Consider the following 23,373-nt stretch of genomic DNA (forward strand, 5'->3'; position numbering starts at 1 on the left):
GGAGCCTCTGGAGACACCCTACATTTTGTTTTATGAGAGAGAGGACATTGTTAGATCAAGATCTTCAGATGATGTGGTGCTGCAGGTTTTTCCGGGTTTTCCTGCAGCTGAAGAAGCAAATGCGCCACTGGAATCAATGAAGCCCCCCCTGAGCGCCAATTAATTTTTATTGTTGTATTTATTTTATTTTTATCGTTGTTTTAACACATTGTAATAATTCCATTGAATTATTTTGGTAAGTTCACCTAGTAATTTGAGATACCCAGTTATGAAATTGTATAAACTTGTATTTTGGCATCCTAAAAGTTGTCTCAAAATCTATATATGGTAAGGTATACGCAACTGAGTTAGATCTTTCTCTTGAAGATGATCACTTAGTGATCGAAACACGTGCCGAGGTGTTGAAATAACGGTTTGGTGTTGGGGAAAATTCCAGTGATATTCTGCTCATATTCAGACATTTTACACTGTCTCGCAGAATAAACACTTCCTGGTGGAGAATGAATCAGTAATCTGTTAGCTTTCTGCATTCATAATGAGCCTTTATCACTCTATACCAGAGGTTCTCAAACTTATTTTGTCTGCCGCCCACTTCGAGAAATAATTATTTTCTAGCGCCCCCCAATTTTTTTTACTTTACTACATCTTAAGAATCACAATCGCAGTCATTATTTCAATAATTAAATTATGTGTGTCATGTGAAAATAAGACTTTCTGATGAGGGTAATGTAAAACACCATTTTGTAATATTAGGAAAACTTTTATTTATGTTATTTTTAACGAGTTTGTTAATATCAGGTTTAAATTTACTCAAAAACAGCCGTAAGTCACCGCGTTCGGTAAACTGCAAACGATTTCTCTTTTTAGTCAGCAACGTTGCCACAGCAACGTTGACATAAATACGATTATGGAAACGCTATCAAAAATCGTTGAACGATGGACCACAATCCAGGGTACAATTGCGGGATTGGCTTTTGTAGCCAAAATTCTTGGTATCCATTTTTGAATTTAATTTTTTTTCCTCGTTCGTTATCAGTTCTGTGAGTTGTTCTTCCAGCTGGGGTGATCCTGCTGTGTTGACATTTGAAAAAGGATCCAACACCCAGTCCGATATTTCCAATTTTAAAATGTCATGTAATCGTTCTGCGAAATCACTGTGGAGGTCCTCCAAATGTTGGCAGTAAACAAGCAAGTCGTCGTTGTTGAACGATACTGCTGACAAATTAGGGAAATTGCGAAACTCACGTCTGCCGATATTATTCTTGTATAAGAGCAATTTGGCTACAGAAGCAGCAATGACATTTTTTGTTTTAATCAAATTCAAGTCGTCACCTTGAAGTTGGAGATTGACATCATTAAATAATTTATACAGGCCTGTCAAGTACGCAATATCATTCTTTGAAGTGATGAGGTAGTCATGCAATTCTTCGTCTTTGTGTTCCAAGAACTCTGTTACAGAGTCAAATATATAGTAAAATCGAGTCAGACAGTTACCTCTTGATAACCAACGCACTTCTGTGTGAAATAGCAATTGGTTGAAATCTTCATCATTGGCAACACAAAACTGATATTAAATAATCTGTCATTTAAAGAGGTGTTTCGGATTTTATTGACTGCTTTGATGATATTTTGCAGTGATTGAGAAAGGCGCTCACTCAAATTTTTCGCAATCAAATGATGCCTGTGAATGAGCACTACTGGAATTTTATTTTTTAAGTATGCTATGAAGCCTCTGTGACGTCCTGTCATAGCCAGAGCGCCATCTGAAGCAGCTGATATAATATTCTTCAGTGAAATTTCAATCGCAAAATTTTTCCAGTGTATTATACAGGCTGATTCACGGTGGATGGCACATTAGACGTTTCTGGTGAACCAGACAACGGATCACTTTGAAAATTTAATGGAGGGCATATTCGGACATTCTCTAGCCAACTAAAATATTTTCGACAATGCGGTGTTGCCGCTTCTATTAGAAAGCAGTAGCAACTTTGATTTTTCAAATGGAACACTCTGTATATAATATTATTTTTGGAATCTCCAACAATTGCCCGACAACTTTTCTTGATATTTCCCTATACCTATCTGTTACCGTTTTCGAAATAAAAATTAATTTCAATTTTTTTCTTCGAAAATCATGACTTCTAAAAATGCCGATATCTTTTAGTTAAGAAGTACTATGATATCTAAATTTGGTTTGGAGTTAGGTGATACTTGGACACTTCCCACACGTCAGCCTAATCTCCGTTACTTCAATACAGGGTGGTAAAAAAATACAGTTTTTTCATTTGCTTGAAAAAGTTGCTGAAATTTGATTATTTTAAATGGAACACCCTGTATATTATTGAAAATTTGGAAAGCTGCTGAAATTTGCTTTCTTTCTATGTATATCATACCTATACCTAACTAGTCAAGTTTCGGACTTATGAACATTTATTTGTGAAAATGTCCCTTCAGAATGGTATTTCCATTCGGTATTTGGTAAGCAGGCCATGATTACTATTTGACAGTAGCGTTGTGACATTCTCCTAATAATATCGACATTTTCGTCACTTTAGAAGTTGCAAATACCTTCAAAACGATGGAACAAAACTATTCAAACGAAGTTCTTATGAATTTGTTTATTATTTTTGGACAGTGTGACAAAATTATCAGCAGAACATGTAGAAAGTTCAATGAAATGTATCCGAATCTACCGCCAATGAACCTCAAGAAATTTATACGAATTCAGAACAATTTCAATATGTTTGGATAAACTTTAAAAAAGCACAAAGAAACTTGAAATTGGAAATATTGATATGAATAATTATAAAAAAGTAAAACAATCATGTGGAATATTTCAAAATATGTTCGAATCGCTGGCCGTTCACTTCCAAGCACTTTAAAATGCGGGTGTTGACTGCTTTCGTGGTGGCAGATCTGATTTCATTGGGATCCAAATCTTCAAATGTTTGGGCAATCCTTTCTAACAATTCATCTCTCGAACGCACGGGTATTTTGTAAACTTTTTCTTTAAACATTCCTCACAAATAAAAATCTAATGGATTAAGATCGGGTGATTTCGCTGGTCAATTCCATGGTCCCAAGCGCCTCATCCACCGATCGTCAAATAGTCTATCCAGTTCTGCGCTCACTTCTCTTGTGCAATGTGCAGGAGCTCCGTCTACTTGGTACCAACAGTTTCGATAATCTTCGAGTGGCAGATTATCCACGAAACTGTCTACAGTATTCTTCAAAATATTCAGGTAGCTTCTGGATGTTAATGACTCCTCGTATATCACGTACCTCAATTTGTTGTCCATCAACATGCAGAAGACATTAAAACTAAATTTTTCTTGAAATCCGGCTTCTTTTGTGACGTGAGGATTTTCACTGGACCAATAATGACGATTTTTTCTATTGAAAATCCCTTCTCTCGAAAATTTCGATTCATCAGTCCAAATAATTTTATTTTAAAAAAGTGGATCTTCTTGAATGCGTATCAACAACATTTCACAAAATTCTACTCTCTGTTGAGGATCTTGAGTGCAATTCTATTGCAATTCTATTGCACTCACCATAAATTATTAATAAATTCAAGAAATCTTCATTGCTGTAACCTAATCTTGACATTATTCTATAATAATTGGTAGCTTTCACAATCAGTCAAAACCATCAACGAAAGTCTGACGTTAAATAATTGGTTTATTTATTTTTCCAAAGCACACTATTAAAAAATATTAATGTGTACTGTTGTACATTAGAGACCAATACCTCAATGTATACAAATTGTAACGTTTTCTAAGGTAGGTACATACCAATTTCGAATTGACTGATCTGAGACAGTTAAAAAACTGGATCAAAAAGAAATATTACTAGGTATAAAAAAAATGTTGAATATCCAAAATAAGTGATGAATTAAAAAAAACGAGCAAGAAAACCATGTCAGTTTCCGTTTGAAACAGTTTATCTCGAAAACGGTTCAAAATAGAAATAGTTTTATCTGAACAAAGTTAATCTAAAATTGGATGTAGAGCTCAAAAATGTTGAAATATACAGGGTGTTCCATTTGAAAAACTCGAGTTCCACTCATTTTTTCATGAGATCAAAGTATCTGCATTTTTTGAAGACCCTGTATGAGGCAAATGAAAATATGACTCGGAGTCAAGATCCTCATAGTATCACTCCACTCCACTTCAAATTTGATCGTTTTAGTTCAAGAGAGTTCAAGATTATCAGCATTTATAAACTTCATGTTTGGTAAAAAAAATATCGAAATTAATTTATATCTTCTAAACGGTAATAGATAGGTATAGGGAAATAGTATATGAATTTGTTGACAAAGTGATAATGAATCATAATATGATATTATATACGGGGTGTTCCATTTGAAAAATCAAAGAAGCCGCTACTTTATAGTAGAAGCGACAACGCCGCTTCGTCAGAAATGTTTTAGGCGTGTAGGTCATATTGATTTATGCATACTGTGAAATTTTCAGGTTGATTCGTTAAATAGTTTGTCAGAAACGGCTAATTAACGCTCATCATGAAAAGCCCTGTATATGTTCGGTGCTATACTACCGTTTCTTCTTTTGGCTTCCGACATAATTTTGTCTTCAAAAAGGTATAAATAAAGAATCGAGTATTAAAAACTTGCTAATGACACCACTCACAGTATTCACCACCGCACGTACAGCACTTTACCTAGCTAGTCGCTAACTTAATTCACTTGTTTTCGTAATATCGTCGAATGACATTACTGGCTGGATATGGCACGCGTTTTTATATGAGGCAGCGGGCGGGCCTAGTACCTTCAAGAATGGAGACTAGAAACGTCTCGCTTCGCATTGAAGTTTACCGCCATCTATTGTACAGTTTGACAACTATCGGACAGGAAATAGTTACTGTCTAGTCCCCTAGATGGCGTTACACGAGGAAACGCGCGTTATGCGTAAAGGAGCGGTAAAGTTTGTGTTAAAAGCCATCGCCCCCCCTAAACCGCTTCAACGCCCCCCAAACTTCTCTGTGTTCTTTATTGCTCCCCTATGGATCTCCAGAGCCCACAAGAGGCGTTATCGCTCACTTTGAGAAAGACTGGTCTATACTATTAGGAAACGGAGTATTATAATTTCTTACAAAGTTGTGATATTGAAAAATAATGGAAGAGTTGGCTCTGAAAAGGAAGACTCCTGAAATTTGGTGTTCTAGTAGACTTTTCAAGTATCTAGCAAATGAAAAGAGTCATTATTCTCATTTTCAAAACTAATAACAGTTAATTTTCCAGTGTACCACTCCAAGTGCATCGATCCATGGTTGACAAAAAATAGAAGAGTGTGTCCAATATGCAAACGGAAAGTATTTGCTCATGACGAACCTCACAATTATTCTGACAGCGACTCCGATAGTGACGATACCACTCCCCTGATAAATTCTAATAACCGTGGAACACAAGGCGGAACATTCCAGGACCAATCAGAGAATCCTATCCAAAGAGCTGCCCGTTCTATATCCCAACAGTCTGGAGCGGCAAATTTGGTCACCGCCTCTGATCATCACAGCATCAATGGGGACTATCAGAGTATCAACGGTAGTGACGGATCGGATGACGTCTGCTCCGTACGTAGCGTAACGGTACATTCATGTGATAACTTGGAGGTGAATATTCGCGGATCTGCTGCCAGTAGCAGTACGGATGATGTTGATATTAATATGTATGTATAATATTGTTTAGTGATTTTTATCTTGTGATTTCTAGTCGGGTACGAATTGTGAATATAGTTATGTAGTTTAAATAGTGGATAAGCGTCAGTAGTAGTTCGTACAAGTCATTTGGCAGTTAACAATCATTGGAACTCTTGAACCAGTTGTGAAGAAAGTGCAAAGAGAAGTGCTTGATCGACTTTAAATTACATTCATCGACACATCATATTGGTACTTTTATTTTTAAATATTGACTCATGTCATCACATCAACAGATGTGTAACGATTGACTATTCAAACTTGATAGTACGTCTGTAGCACTCATACACCACCACTAGATATTTACGTTTTAGTTCCTCTAGGTGATTTAAGGAAATGAACCTTGTAGCCTCAAATTTTATGAGCCATATGCTTCATTCAAAACTTTTGTCAGCTTCAGAGTCCCGATTTTTATGAACTATATGCTTAAAGGTCTCGATTATATAAGCTACATGCTTCATTTAAAACCTTTGTCAACTTTAGGCCTTAGATGTTATGAGCTATATGCCCCATTTTAAACCTTAACAGCTTCAGAATCTGGATTTATATGAGCTATATGCTTCATTTAAAATCTCTGTCAGCTTTAGGTTCTCGATTTTTTTGAGTTGTTTGCTTCAGGATCTCGATTTTTTATGAGCTATATGCTTCATTCAAAACTTTTGTCAGCTTCAGGGCCCCGATTTTTATGACCTATATGCTTTATTCAAAACCTTTAACAGCTTAAGATTCTTGATTATATAAGTTACGTGCTTCATTTAGAAACTTTTGTCAACTTCAGGCCTTAGATGTTTTATGAGATACATGATCCATTTAAAACCTTTGTCTGCTACTGAATCTGGATTTGTATGAGCTATATGCTTCATTTAAAATCTCTGTCAGCTTTAGGTTCTCGATTTTTTTGAGTTGTATGCTTCAGGATCTCGATTTTTTATGAGCTATATGCTTCATTCAAAACTTTTGTCAGCTTCAGGGCCCCGATTTTTATGACCTATATGCTTTATTCAAAACCTTTAACAGCTTAAGAGTCTTGATTATATAAGTTACGTGCTTCATTTAGAAACTTTTGTCAACTTCAGGCCTTAGATGTTTTATGAGATACATGATCCATTTAAAACCTTTGTCTGCTACTGAATCTGGATTTGTATGAGCTATATGCTTCATTTAAAATCTCTGTCAGCTTTAGGTTCTCGATTTTTTTGAGTTGTATGCTTCAGGATCTCGATTTTTTATGAGCTATATGCTTCATTCAAAACTTTTGTCAGCTTCAGGGCCCCGATTTTTATGACCTATATGCTTTATTCAAAACCTTCAACAGCTTAAGAGTCTTGATTATATAAGTTACATGCTTCATTTAGAAACTTTTGTCAACTTCAGGCCTTAGATGTTTTATGAGATACATGATCCATTTAAAACCTTTGTCTGCTACTGAATCTAGATTTATATGAGCTATATGCTTCATTTAAAATCTGTCAGCTTTAGGTTCTCGATTTTTTTGAGTTGTATGCTTCAGGATCTCGATTTTTTATGAGCTATATGCTTCATTCAAAACTTTTGTCAGCTTCAGGGCCCCGATTTTTATGACCTATATGCTTTATTCAAAACCTTTAACAGCTTAAGAGTCTTGATTATATAAGTTACGTGCTTCATTTAGAAACTTTTGTCAACTTCAGGCCTTAGATGTTTTATGAGATACATGATCCATTTAAAACCTTTGTCTGGTACTGAATCTGGATTTGTATGAGCTATATGCTTCATTTAAAATCTCTGTCAGCTTCAGGTCCTCGATTTTTATGAGCTGTATGCCTAGTTTGAAACATTGGTCAGCTTCAGGACCTCGATTTTTATGAGCTATGTACTTCATTTAAAATCTTTGTCAGCTTCAGGATCTCAATTTTTATGAGCTATTGCTCAGTTAAAAACCTTTTTCAGATTCAGGGCCTCGATGAGCTATATACTTCATTTAAAACCTTTGTCAGCTTCAGGACCTTAATTTTTATGAGCTGTATGCTTAGTTGAAAACATTTTCAGGGCCTCGATTTGAATGAACTATTTGTTTAATTTAAAGCCTTTGTCAGCTTCAGGGCCCCCACTTTATGAGATCTTTGCTTCATTTTAAACGTTTGTCAGCTTCAGGGCCTCGATTTTTATGAGCTATATACTTAATTTAAAACCTTTGTCAGCTTCAGGACCTCAATTTTTATGAGCTGTATGCTTAGTTGAAAACATTTGTTAGTTTCAGGGCCTCGATTTGTATGAACTATTCGCTTAATTTAAAGCCTTTGTCAGCTTCAGGGCCCCCACTTTATGAGATATGTGCTTCATTTTAAGCGTTTGTCAGCTTCAAAAACCTCGATTTTTATGAGCTATATACTTCATTTAAAACCTTTGTCAGCTTCAGGACCTCAATTTTTATGAGCTGTATGCTTAGTTGAAAACATTTGTCAGCTTCAGGGCCTCGATTTGTATGAAATATTTGTTTAATTTAAAGCCTTTGTCAGCTTCAGGGCCTCGATTTGTATGAATTATTTGCTTAATTTAAAGCGTTTGTCAGCTTCAGGCCCCCACTTTATGAGATATGTGCTTCATTTTAAACGTTTGTCAGCTTCAGGACCTCGATTTTTATGAGCTGTATGCTTAGTTGAAAACATTTGTCAGCTTCAGGACCTCGATTTTTATGAGCTATATACTTCATTTAAAACATTTGTCAGCTTGAGGACCTCAATTTTTATGAGCTGCTTGCTTGATTTAGAACCTTCGTCAGCTTCATTTCTCTGTGACAAAGAAGGGGAGAAATGAATATTGACAAAACTCTTTTTTTGGTCTCTCTTTCATTGAAGAGAGTCCACACACAAATAGTGGTTCGTTATTTTTTTTTACAAATATTCTTCCTTTTGAGGTGCTATCTTTGTGTGGTAAATTTCCGTAACTCATGACTGAACAATTTTGAAATCATTTTTAGTGTTTCTTAGAAATCAAATTTATGTATGTGTTTATTTTATTATGACTTATTTTTGAATTTTATTAGCTGACAAGTTCTGGAGAGATCATGTAATCAGAAATTTGTACCAGAATATCGGAAATACAATTTCTATCAAAAACTCGGACTCGTATAATTCTTTGAGCAAATTTGATGAAGTTTATTGATATTAGTTCAGTTATCATACAAACCAATAGAAAAAACCCTGTTATAACCGTGCTTTTTATTTGTAAAAATTATTTCTTATATAAATATACTGTATGACGAATAGCTTTTTATTTTTTCCAATGAATCTCTACTCATATAATAATGATCATCTTTGTTCAGTAAAAATGTTTCACGAATTACAATAAATATTACACTGATCTTATGGTTAGTAACTGTAAAACTTGCTCCCCCTCCACAAAAAAACCAATATCTATCTGAGTATATGAGGTTTGTTGAAAAAATAAAGTGAATGCTCAAATAAAGCGGACTACGAGTTTCGATTTTTTTATTTTCATATATTGATACACTCGTTTCACACATATTTTCACGGTTACAGCTGTTTAGCATATTCACTTTTTTGGTGAAAAGCATAAAAGTTAAGAGTGTTTTGCATGTTCTGCGATTTTAGTAGAGCGTTCGATACTATTAACTTCGATTTAATGTTATTAATTCTTGGCTATATAGGACTCTCTAAAAATGCTATATCATTAATCAGATCGTATATCACCAACCGTCAACAAAAGGTTACCATAGAAGAAAACAGCTCACAATACTTAAAGCTGATATGTGGAGTGCCACAGGGCTCTATTTTGGGACCCCTTTTGTTTGCTATCTACACATCTCAACTTGCAAAAATGTTTAAAATTTTGTAAAATACATTTGTATGCAGACGATACCCAGTTGTATTATAGCTTCAATAGTGACTTAAAATTATTCGTGAAAAATGCTTCTGATCACTGCTTAAATATAAATTGTAGTAAATCCAATGTTATTGTTTTCGGACCAAAAGGCCCTAGACTTGGGGTTGTCCCAGAAGCCAAAAGCCTGGGCATCATTTTAGATAAGGACTTGAAATTCGAAAACCAGGTTAATCAGTTTATAAGGCGTGCGTATTATTCCCTTAAAATTATATATGGACACCGAAATTTTCTACCCATGAAGGTGAAGGCGAATTTGTGCGAATCATTAGTTTTATCTACAGGATGTTCCTTAAAGTCCTAAACGCCTTAACTTTTGAGATACAGGGTAGCAAAGTTTTCAAAAATAATCAGTTTTTTTAATAATAACTGAGATAATTTTGTAGACAACTTTGGCATATTTGGTACATATGTTCCATGCCTCAAGGCGCATTTTCTGATGTACAATTTTCTTAATTTTCTCTGCCAGTGGCGTACGTACGAGTTTTGAAATGTATTTTTTTGGCGAAAAAACTACTACGCTACTGCTTTATCTTGAATGAAAAATTATTTTTAAAATCTCCATACATTTTTGAGCACATTTGATTTGCTGGGTTTTCTTTGTCCCACGCATGGTTTTCGCTCAAAAAATTAAAAATCGCTTTACTTAAAAATCTGATGCGGTATCGTGCATCGACTGAAAGCAAACTAAGAGATCAGATTTGTTGCAAAATAATTGAGGATCTAAAAGGTATTTGTTTGTTGTCAGATGCACTGTTCTCAATTAAAATTACGTCATAACGCAGCATCGCTTAATAATTTTTGAAAACATAAATTTAGTTATCCTGGAATAAATGACGTGTAGCAGAATTTATTTACTGCACCTCTTGGAAATATGGAGTTTGTCGATATGTGATTTCTTTTAAAGATTAAAAGCAGAAAAAACAGCGTACCCACCATAGCAATAAAAAACGAATTCTCTGTATGTACAAACGTCAGTAGCTAATATTGATGTTGGTTTAAAGTAAGGTGTTGGTGTTAAAAACTGTCACAGCGCGTTTTGATTGATTTTGAAGTGTTATTGAAGTTATTTTGGTAGTCCGCTGTTTTTCTGAATATCAGTAAATATGGTAAATTTTACGAATGCGAAAATGGCGCAAATGCATTACGTATATGGCCTTGTCGATGGTAATGCAACAGAAGCTAGGCGCATTTATCAGGAAAGATATCCTAATTGTGCTTTACCAGTTAGCCGAACCTTTTCAAATATTCATCGTCGACTTGGGGAAACTGGTAGTTTCAAGAAAGGGACTCCGGAAGGTAGACCTCGTGTAGTAAGAACTCCTGAAATTGAGGAAGCGGTGCTGCAAGAAATTGAGGAACATCCTGAGTACGAGGAAGATCGCTAGAACTCTGGATATCTGTCATCAAATTGTTTGGCGTATTTTGGTTGATTTTTTGTTATACCCATACCATATTTCAAGAGTGCAGACATTACTCCCCAGAGATTTTCCACAGCGTGTGAACTTCAGTCAGTGGTATCTACAAAGTATTGCACTAAATCCGCAGTTTGAGACACAAATTTTGTTCACAGACGAAGCAAATTTTTCTCGGAATGCCATTCAAAATTTCCATAACAATCATGTGTGGGCTGAAGAAAATCCCCATGCAATAACCGAAACCCATTTCCAACACCAATTTTCGGTTAATGTATGGGCAGGAATTATAGGTGATCATCTAATAGGCCCATTTTTTTCTACCAATACGCCTTGATGGTCGTTCTTATTTACACTTTCTCGAAGAAGACTTACCTGGGTTATTGGAAGATGTGCCACTTGCGTTAAGGAATCGAATATGGTACATGCACGATGGCGCCCCTGCTCATTTCAGTGTAATTGTCCGAAACCATTTAAATACAGTTTATCCTAATCTTGGATAGGTCGCGGAAGACCTCAGCAATGGCCAGCAAGATCCCCCGATCTCAACAGTTTAGATTTTTTTTTATGGGGTCACCTTAAAACTCTTGTGTATAAAACTCCCGTTAATACTTTAGAAGATTTAAGACAGCGAATAGTTGCCTCGTGTGAAACTATACGAAATACGCCGGGAATATTTGAACGGGTGCGTAATTCCATGCGTAGAAGGGCGGAAGCATGCATACTAAGTGCAGGTGGCCACTTCCAACAATTTTTATAATCAGTTTTGGTATTATTACTAATTAACAAATTTGTGCTATTCGTTTAGACTTACTGTCACAAAATAAAATAAAACTCGTTTTTGTAAAAAATTGATTTTTTTGCAGATTATGTCTTCAAATATTATTAGGGAATTGGTAATGCGTTATGAAGCAATTTTCAGATTCTCATTCATTTTAGAATTGATCTAATTTCTTAATTTGCTTTCTGTCGATTTTTATTTTTTTTTTTTTTGAGTGAAAATCATGCGTCGGACAAATAAATACCAGGAGATCAAATTTTCTCAAAAATAAATGAGGATTTTAAAAATGATCTTATTTTGGAAAGAAAGCATTGGCGTAGTACTTTTTTCCCAAAAATATTCAATGCGAAACCCGTAGGGATGCCACTGTTTGAAAAAATACAAATTTGTGTACATCAGAAAATGCGCCTTGAGGCATGGAATATATGTACCAAATATGCCAAAGATGTCTACAAAATTATCTCAGTTATTATTAAAAAACTGATTATTTTTGAAAACTTTGCCACCCTGTATCGCAAAAGTTAAGGCGTTTAGAACATACGTCCTGTTACGTGCCGGTTTCCCGCCAAGTAACATTGGGCTATTTTATTCTATGTAAATACACTAATATCAGTTCAGATAGGCAGCCCACACTACAACTGCCAAGTAGGGTTGGTTGTCTACCTTTGATTAGGAACATTTCAAAGGAATTTATTATTATAAACAAACTTGGTACTCCAGAAAAGGAAGAAAAGTAAAAACACCTTCATCATTGATATAAAGAGATGAAAATAATGAGTGTAGAGGGAAGGCCAATATGTTACAATTGTCAATTCTTACTTGGCATTCCTGTTTTGATATTCAATTGACGCATTTGGAAAAGTAAACAAAACCTAGATGTTGCCTTTGTCATAGGTGTCATTTGCTGCCATCGTAGTTCGCAAGCCGGTCGAGAAAGATCGACTACCGAACTAGTCAGGTTTACTTCCTGGCGGTAAAATTTGATTCAGGCGAATTATAAAATAGCTGCAGCTGTGTTACGTAAAAGGTGACCGTTATGAACATTCAAACAATCACCTTGATCAATTATAGGAAGTCTAAAGGCAAGAAAGAGTGTTATATGAGGAATTTCAATAAGTAGGAATGGAAAGGCGGAAATAGGTTATAGGAGGAGGGGATAAAAAGAAAAAAAAGGAGGTTGGTTCGAGGAGACGAGGAAGAAACAAGAGGTCTTTTCCTAATTTTGTTAACAATTTGGAGAAATTGTTGCATTCCAAAGTATTTTGGGTTTCATAAGGGAAAGACTCGAGAATCCCGAGTACGAGTACAAGGAGTTTGCTGGTACGGGATCCCGACAAGAGGTCGGATTTGGTGTTTTGCCCTAGCCTCTCGAAACGGCCGCTTCAGACCACCAGCCGCCATTGTTAGATATTGCATTTAAGTTGGACATCACGGAGCTGCATGATAAGTAGCAGTAGCATTATTCATTTGATTTATTCTGGTGAGTCCGTTTCTTTTGCTATGGCCTAACTGATGCAATACATGTCACAACCTGGGAAATACCATCGTGAGCTTGCATGCACGCTGCATCCTGTTGCATTCCGCTGTATCCTGCTGCATTCCGCGGCATATAAACACACTTGATCAATTATTATAGCTTTATGAATGCCTAAAGCTTGCCGCAGCTGTGCTTGACACCGATTCAGTTTGTTTAACAATACATTGCGTAATCATTAGCATCCTCAACGCTTTACGAGTACTAGAGTCTTGCCTTAATACGATTTGCTGCCTCTATTTCATAAGAAGTGCTGCATCAAACTGTTATTTTGCCCTTATCAGTCAGTGTAACTTTGATTTGTATCAAATTTGTGATTACTGAGTTTTGTAAATGATTCAGTGTTAGATTAGAATTATTATTGATAGATTTATTGAACTTGTTTCCTGTTAAGTAACGTGCTCGAATCAGGTGTGATCACACAGGCACGGAAGCATTTCTGTTATATATATGTATATATACATTAATCTGCTTTGAGAAATACCCCTCAAAACCACTTTGGGTTGATACAAACACTGCATATTCTCTCTTGATATTTGTCATTGTATGTTATTTGAAACCTGTTAAAGATTCAATAAAGTTTTTGTAAAATATCGAGAACAGCACCCTTTGGTGGATTTATTCTCCATACTCACCCCCAAATTGCTGAGCTAGCCGAGTGGTCATTTGAGTAAACTTTTCAGTGACCGGAAAAAATATTTTTGTTACCAATACGGTTTTGGAATATACCGAAGGGGGGTTCAACTTTCATTCCAAAACCAAATTTCTCTTCCACCCCCGTTGAACAACGTAACAAATGGCGCCCATCTAGCTCCGCAGTGGAAGGGTGTTTTTTTTTTTACTTGTTAGTGCGGTTAAGTAATGGTATTTGGCAAGTGTTTATTTATATAAATCAGTGTGTAGGCAAGCATTCTACGTTACATTTTGCGAAGATTGTTTTTTATCGTGGTCTGTTTTTTGAATTTAAATGTTTTTTAATTCTACGTTTTTTCAGGTTTGTCGGTTATTGTGAATCATAACTTGTCTTTTACTTTTTTCTGTTGATAGATTTTGTTTACTTTGTAATAAGGTGAATATACAGGGTGGAATTTCATATTGGTATACCTATCCCTCTACATTATACATTGCATTTATTTTTTGTTTGGGTACGGACTCTTACAGATGGTCCACAAGTAAGTACTCAGACTAACGCATATACAAGGTCATCTAGAAGGTAATATAAATACCAAGAGAAGATTATTTTTTCTCATTTTTGAATATTACTTTAATCGAAAAGCAATAAACTCCGTTGGTGTTTCGAGTCGAGTTGTCTTTTCTTTTTCTTTTTATTGGTCTTCTTTCTTTCGGGAAGGGGGAGAGTCGCTTCTGCAAAGCGAATAAGAGGATAACTTTGAGAGTTTTTTTTCTTGTCGTCATTTCTTTATCGACATGGAAGTAAATAGACTTCGAGCAGATGAACTAGCCTATGAGCTTCGCGTTAGAGGGGCGTTACCAGAATCGGGAACGGTCGATCAATTGCGTATGCGGTTAAGGCAACGAATTTATCTAGAAAAACGGGGCAGTTACACGCCTTCTTTTTCCTATGACTTAGATGCTGATACGGAAATCGCGAAATGTGTTGAGAAATTAGATGAGCTACAGACACAACTTGATAACTTTGATCATGAAAACGCGAGAAATGAACGTTCGCGCATTCTATCAAGACTGTTACACGTTTCGGGTAGACTTAGTAGAATAGCCGCTGAGGGTGTTCAGGAGCGGAAAAATGAGCTTATAGCTCGATGCGTGGAGTTATGTGAAAAGTTAGATACGATTGATCAGGAAATCATCAATATAGAAACCAATCCGCAACACAAGGAACACAATGATGCGGGCGAAGGCGATAACATTGTTAACAAGTCGCAACGGTCATTGTTGGATATTATATCAAAGCGTAGTGATGAAGACATCGCCAACAGGGTTGATACATTATTGGGATCTCCTCTACACCGTCGTGTATCGTTCTCAGCATATCATCCGTCTACAAGGGATATCAATCCTCAACTGTTTTTGAACAGAAACGAGAATAACAAGCCCCCATATATATCTGGATCGACGCCAGATAATCTTCATTTAGGTAATAGAGTCAATAGGGACTGGGGTAACAACTTTCGGATAGGAAACGAGAGTCATCTTCGTCATCCCAGATTTTCGGAAGAAAACCTGGAGCATGACCGCTTTTATGGGGATGATGGGTCAGCTCGACATTTTAACACGATATCCAAATGGAACCTCAGTTTTGATGGTCAAAATATGAGTATTTCCAATTTCATAGAGCGTGTAGAGGAACTGAGAGTGGCTTGTAATATCCCAAAATCTCAATTACTCAAATATACACCTATCCTTCTGAAGGGTACCCCGTTACACTGGTACAGAAATACATCTGAAGTACTGAATTCTTGGGATGATGTTACGTACTATTTGAATCGGCTTTATAGGTCTTCCAGTTACGATGAGGATATCTGGAATGACATACGAAGTCGAACCCAGGGTCAACGTGAGGATGTCTCAACTTACCTGATAAATATGGAAAGTTTATTTGGGAAACTCACAGCCAAACCGAGAGAGGCTGAGAGGGTCAAGTTAATGCGAGAACGCATGCTGCCCCACATTCAGTCTAGGCTGCCATTGGATCCAATTTTACATTTTTCTGAATTATTGGAGTTAGGCAGAAGGGCAGAAGAGTTGTATGTGCGAACTCAACGCTGGAGACCTCCTCCAACGAACAGAAACCTTGTTACTGAAACCGAATTCATGTACAATCCTGGAAGGTACCGAACAGACGCTGTGCATGTAGAATACGACAGAGATCACCACTACGGGGAGTTTCAAGAAGAAGCGAGTGGTTCAGCAGCACTGGCAGCAATCCATAGTACGCGATTCCAGAATGTAAAGTGTTTCAATTGTGGCCATTTTGGTCACATGGCAAAAGATTGCGATTCACCTAAAATTCTGAGGTGTTATCGTTGCGGAACGTTAGACAAAACTGTCAGAACGTGTGACAAATGTAAAAGGGAATCGGGAAACGAGGAATCGGGTCGCGAACAGACCGCGTCGTAGACTCGCGAATCAATCAGTCGGTCAATTCAGAGAGTCCCTCTCACGTTAAATGCATTTTAGATTACGTGTTGGCTAATGTTCAGGGAGATGAAAGACCTTACCTTAATGTAAACATTCTGGGAATCAATTTAGTAGGACTACTCGATTCCGGATCATCCCGTACAATATTGGGTCGGAGAGGTTGGGAAGTTATACGAAGCTTGAATTTAAACATGCACACATCTACGGTCCAAGTTTGCACGGTGGCAAACGGTGGTGAATGCTTGGTGAGTGGCTCTTATGATATTCCGTTTCGAGTATTGGATAGGGTGATCATCCTGAAAACACTTGTGGTACCTTCTTTTCCTCATCAATTGATATTGGGAGCGGATTTTTGGCGTCAACTTGGTCTAGTTCCAGATCTCAGGAATAACAATTGGACTTTCTCTGAATGTCCAATGGAAGTTCGAGTTGCTAGTATAACCAGTAACGAGCATCTGTCAGATATTCAGAAAACGCGGCTGGAAAAGTTGATAGAATCCATTTTCAAGGATGTGTCATTGGAACTTGGTTGCACTTCCCTGGTCAGTCACGTCATACGAACCAAGGCAGAGCCAATCAAGCAGAGATTTTATCCAATATCACCGGCTTTGCAAAAACACGTAAATGAAGAGCTAGATGAAATGCTACGGCAAGGTGTGGTAGAGCCTTCTTCATCACCATGGGCGTCACCTATCGTGATGGTCAAAAAGAAGGATGGTTCTTATAGATTTTGTATAGATTTCCGCAAAGTAAATAAGGTTACTGAACGGGACGCTTACCCACTGCCTTTAATTTCAAGCACTTTGGATAAGCTCAGAGATGCGGCTTACCTTACCTCGCTTGATATAAAGAGTGCTTTCTGGCAGGTACCGCTCGCTGAGGAATCCAAACCAATAACTGCATTTACCGTTCCGGGTCGAGGTCTATTCCAGTTCAGACGCATGCCAATGGGCCTGCATAACTCAAGTTCTACATGGCAAAGGTTGATAGATGGAGTCTTAGGTGCTGATTTGGAACCCTTTGTATTCGTCTACCTCGACGACATCGTTATAGTAACTCAAACATTCGAAAAACATTTACAAATTTTGGAGGAGGTATTTAGTAGACTCAAGAAGGCGGGGTTGAAAGTATCAAGGGAGAAATGTAACTTCTGTCGTTCAGAACTGAAATATCTGGGGTATGTGGTGGACAAACTTGGTCTCCATGTTGATCCAGATAAGGTGTCAGCCATTCTCAATGTTCCAAGACCGAAGAATGTGAAGGAGGTCAGAAGAATCCTCGGAATGACAAGTTGGTATCGTCGTTTCATACCGAATTTTGCCGCGGTTGTGGCTCCTTTAACTAATTTACTGAGGAAAGGTATTAAATTTGCCTGGAATGATGTATGTGAGAATGCTTTCACCCGAATCAAGGAACTGTTAGTTACAGCCCCCGTGATGTCTTGTCCCGACTTTGAACGTCCGTTTTGTGTGCAGACAGATTCCAGTGACTTTGGACTTGGAGCTGTTTTAACTCAGGAAGACTCCGATGGAAATGAGAACGTCATAAGTTACATTAGTCGTTCGTTATCTCCAAATGAAAGGAAATTCAGTGTGACCGAAAAGGAGTGTCTTGGCGTTCTCTGGGCGATAGAGAAATTCCGTCCCTATATCGAAGCCACACATTTCAAAGTTATCACGGATCATTTTGCCCTTAAGTGGCTTAATGATCTGAAGGATCCTACAGGGCGACTAGCCAGATGGAGCGTGAAGCTTCAGCAATACAGCTTTGATATCGAGCATCGAAAGGGCAAAGACCACGTCGTGCCAGATGCTCTGTCCCGGTCTGTGCCTATCGTGGATACGATAGATACTAAAAACCCACATCTTTTCCCAGGCGGAAAAGATAACTGGCTTTCAAAAATGAGGGATAAAATATCGAAATATCCACTCAATTTTCCTTTATGGCGATGCGATGATAATTACGTCTACAAACGGTGCAAAGATTCGTGGAAAATAGTGGTGCCCAAAAGTCATCGCAAAAATATCTTGAAAGAAAATCATGACAACCCCACTTCAGGTCACGGCGGCATTCATAAAACTTATGGGCGAATCCTTTGCAAATATTACTGGCCTAAAATGAAATCAGATATTGTTCGATATATCAACTCTTGTGTAGTGTGTCTAGCCCAAAAACCGGAACAGAAGGCTCCGGCAGGTTTTCTATCAGGTCGTCCATCTGTTCGAAAACCATGGGAAACTATATCTGTAGATGTGGTGGGACCGTTGCCGAAGTCAACATCGGGATATTGCTATATTTTGAGTATTTCGGACTATTTTTCAAAATTCTGTTTATTCTTTCCGATGCGATTGGCAAATGCAAAAACCATAGTTAAACTCTTGGAGGAAAATGTGTTTCTCTTATTTGGAGTACCGCGATCTATAGTATCTGATAACGGAAAGCCATTTATTAGTCACGAGATGGGAAAACTGCTTGAAGCATATGGAGTCAAGTCTATTCGGACCCCCTTTTATCATTCTCAGGGTAATCCATGTGAGCGTCAACACCGTACCGTTGAGGTGATGCTTCGTGGATATATTCAACATAATCATCGACACTGGGACCAGGTACTACCGAAAGTAGCATGTGCCATTCGTACTTCCCTTCACCAAAGTACAGGTAAAACTCCATATTACGTAAATTTCGGGAGAGAAATGTGCCTTCATGGCAATGATCATGTTTTGATAGACAACCTTCCTGATGCCAAACCTAGTTTGAGTTTGGAAAATTCGTCAGAACATTTCAAAAGGATATTTAAGGAGGTGAGGTCGCGTCTGGACAAGGCTTTCAAAAAGGGAGAAAATCACTATAATTTGCGTCACCGTAACGTTCAGTACGACGTGGGGGATAAGGTATGGCGAAAGGGACATTTCCAGTCCAATGCTGCACAATATTTCTCAGCGAAACTAGCCCCCAGGTTTATCGGTCCGTTCACGATCCTCAAGAAGGTATCGCCATGGGCCTATGAACTGAAGGATGCTAAGGGTAAATCTCAGGGGATCTGGAACGTTAAAGATTTGAAACCGGATGGAGCTCAAGATACATTTAGCGTCCTTTCTGAAGATGATGAACAATAGACTATTTTCCAGCTGAAAAATTTCTGCGAAATTTTCTTCGCGTAAGGGGGGGGATGTTACGTGCCGGTTTCCCGCCAAGTAACATTGGGCTATTTTATTCTATGTAAATACACTAATATCAGTTCAGATAGGCAGCCCACACTACAACTGCCAAGTAGGGTTGGTTGTCTACCTTTGATTAGGAACATTTCAAAGGAATTTATTATTATAAACAAACTTGGTACTCCAGAAAAGGAAGAAAAGTAAAAACACCTTCATCATTGATATAAAGAGATGAAAATAATGAGTGTAGAGGGAAGGCCAATATGTTACAATTGTCAATTCTTACTTGGCATTCCTGTTTTGATATTCAATTGACGCATTTGGAAAAGTAAACAAAACCTAGATGTTGCCTTTGTCATAGGTGTCATTTGCTGCCATCGTAGTTCGCAAGCCGGTCGAGAAAGATCGACTACCGAACTAGTCAGGTTTACTTCCTGGCGGTAAAATTTGATTCAGGCGAATTATAAAATAGCTGCAGCTGTGTTACGTAAAAGGTGACCGTTATGAACATTCAAACAATCACCTTGATCAATTATAGGAAGTCTAAAGGCAAGAAAGAGTGTTATATGAGGAATTTCAATAAGTAGGAATGGAAAGGCGGAAATAGGTTATAGGAGGAGGGGATAAAAAGAAAAAAAAGGAGGTTGGTTCGAGGAGACGAGGAAGAAACAAGAGGTCTTTTCCTAATTTTGTTAACAATTTGGAGAAATTGTTGCATTCCAAAGTATTTTGGGTTTCATAAGGGAAAGACTCGAGAATCCCGAGTACGAGTACAAGGAGTTTGCTGGTACGGGATCCCGACAAGAGGTCGGATTTGGTGTTTTGCCCTAGCCTCTCGAAACGGCCGCTTCAGACCACCAGCCGCCATTGTTAGATATTGCATTTAAGTTGGACATCACGGAGCTGCATGATAAGTAGCAGTAGCATTATTCATTTGATTTATTCTGGTGAGTCCGTTTCTTTTGCTATGGCCTAACTGATGCAATACATGTCACAACCTGGGAAATACCATCGTGAGCTTGCATGCACGCTGCATCCTGTTGCATTCCGCTGTATCCTGCTGCATTCCGCGGCATATAAACACACTTGATCAATTATTATAGCTTTATGAATGCCTAAAGCTTGCCGCAGCTGTGCTTGACACCGATTCAGTTTGTTTAACAATACATTGCGTAATCATTAGCATCCTCAACGCTTTACGAGTACTAGAGTCTTGCCTTAATACGATTTGCTGCCTCTATTTCATAAGAAGTGCTGCATCAAACTGTTATTTTGCCCTTATCAGTCAGTGTAACTTTGATTTGTATCAAATTTGTGATTACTGAGTTTTGTAAATGATTCAGTGTTAGATTAGAATTATTATTGATAGATTTATTGAACTTGTTTCCTGTTAAGTAACGTGCTCGAATCAGGTGTGATCACACAGGCACGGAAGCATTTCTGTTATATATATGTATATATACATTAATCTGCTTTGAGAAATACCCCTCAAAACCACTTTGGGTTGATACAAACACTGCATATTCTCTCTTGATATTTGTCATTGTATGTTATTTGAAACCTGTTAAAGATTCAATAAAGTTTTTGTAAAATATCGAGAACAGCACCCTTTGGTGGATTTATTCTCCATACTCACCCCCAAATTGCTGAGCTAGCCGAGTGGTCATTTGAGTAAACTTTTCAGTGACCGGAAAAAATATTTTTGTTACCAATACGGTTTTGGAATATACCGAAGGGGGGTTTAACTTTCATTCCAAAACCAAATTTCTCTTCCACCCCCGTTGAACAACGTAACAGTCCATAGGAAGTTTTTTTCTCAAAATGGGTCTAAGAATTACCTCCTTAAATATTAGCATGTGTTTAAGGAACACCCTGTATATTCAATTATGCTGATATGTTTAACCAACCAGTTCAAGAAAAAGATACAAAAAGTTCAGAATTCCTGCGTACGGTTAATTTTTGGTATTAGAAGAAGAGAAAGAATATCGCATTAACTGAAGGGTACCGACTGGTTAAATATGAACGACAGGAGAGTGTTACATGCTGCAACTTTGTTTCACAAAATAATTATTAGTAAAGTGCCGTCTTACTTACTCCGCCGTCTTACTAACTCCGCCATCCTTTCGCACAGAGATCTTTAGAAGGAGTTTCAGCTACCAGATCTGTGAAATTTATAATGACATTCCCGAGCCCATGAAACGAGATGACTTCAATCATTTTAATATCAATTTCAAACGATTCTTAGTGTAATTGATGTAATTTCTATATATTTAGTAAAAATAAAAAACGATTCTCATTATCTTCAAACTATCAACCACCCAATAGCTACCTACCTATTATAAATCTATAAATAGTCATAATATTTGTAAGATATTTAAAAATCCTTTCTGTTTATTCCTTTGCATACTAGGCGACATTTTTGAGGTTGAGTGGAAGAGCAGTTGAATGATGACTTGTCATCATGTAAATTGAACTTCGCCTTTTATCTTTTTATAATAAATGAACTGTACATGATTAATTTGCTTTAAATGTATCAGATGATAATAAAGACGATATTATTATTATTATTTCCTTCTAGCGAAAAAAATGGATCAAAGAATTTGCATCAAATTTTGTGTCCAAAATGGAATTGGGTGCCCAAAAGCACTTTAAATATTGACAGTGTCATACGGTGATTGTACTCTGAATCAGGACAAAGTTTTCAAGTGTTACAAGCTTTCCACAAAAGATGCGAATAACGACGCTCGTCCTGGACGCCCCAGCACATCAAAAACTGATGAAAATGTTGAGAAAGTGGAGAAAATTGTTGAGCCAAATCGTCGAATCACTATTAGAGAAGTTGACGGGAATATCGGCACATTGGTTAGCTCATGCAATGCGATTTTTTCGTAAATTTTGGGCATGAAGCGTGTGGCAGCAAAACGTTTCAAAATTTCTGAATTGTGACCAAAAACACTCGTCACATGAGCATCGTTCTGGAATTCTTGAATGACTTCAATCGTCCTAATGAAAGAGCCCAGGAAAGCCAAGACCGTAAAAGAACGCCAGTTCGATCGAATGTCAATGTTTGGCTCATTGTTTCCATTAATTACCGTGGCGGAGTGCATTAGTTTTTGCCACATGATCGTTCGGTCAATATGAAGAACACGTCCGGTATTGTGGAAAAACAATTTCAGTCAAAAACAACACCATAATCATGCCTCAGCCACCGTTTGAAAAGACCCATGAATACGCCGTTTCGCGAAAAATGAAAATTCTTCTTCTGTTTTGAACACTCTGTAGATGTTGTGACTAACAACATGATAAAGGTAAGTGCTTGGTGGTAAACCGTTTCTGTAATATGTGCACTCAAAAAGGACACCATCGCAAGTATTGCCCTCGTAATAAAGACAGAGTTTGTGAAATTGTAGAAGGATGGTGATGAAGTTCTTAAACACAATAATACAGGGTGGGCCATCGAAAATTTGACATGGAGGTTTTGGGTACTAATTTTCCAAATCCGAAAAAACGCTCAGACAGGTTGATTTTTATTGGGAGGGGGACAGTTTTTTCCCCATTTACTGCGTCGGAGCAGAAGGGTGAACAACCCTTGGAATTTCAATAGGGAATAGGGGGCGAGTCGCACATCGTTTGAAAGATCTTGAAATTCTCTAAACGATGGTGTACATTTTTTTTTTAATTTGGAATTATTTAAAAAGAGTTCTTTTCGATAATTAACTTTTTCAATATTGTTAATAGCAACAAATTGTTGTACGCCACTCCTCAGTT

The 23,373-nt window shown here is 37.4% G+C and overlaps 1 protein-coding gene across 1 annotated transcript in view; it reads left to right on the plus strand.

The window, feature by feature from the left end:
- LOC111516122 (godzilla E3 ubiquitin protein ligase) overlaps positions 1-8,960 on the plus strand; it is a 28,562-nt gene extending 19,602 nt beyond the window's left edge. The window contains exon 5 of the mRNA XM_074176644.1: positions 5,261-8,960. Within this exon, the coding sequence (XP_074032745.1) occupies positions 5,261-5,697 (437 nt within the window). The 3' untranslated portion in view covers positions 5,698-8,960. The remainder of the gene's footprint in view (positions 1-5,260) is intronic.
- Positions 8,961-23,373: the final 14,413 nt, after the last annotated feature.

Source organism: Leptinotarsa decemlineata, unplaced genomic scaffold (assembly GCF_025532065.1).
Source record: "Leptinotarsa decemlineata unplaced genomic scaffold, Ldec_3_MD MMD2_tig00001973_RagTag_RagTag, whole genome shotgun sequence".
NCBI classification, from domain to species: Eukaryota; Metazoa; Arthropoda; class Insecta; order Coleoptera; family Chrysomelidae; genus Leptinotarsa; species Leptinotarsa decemlineata.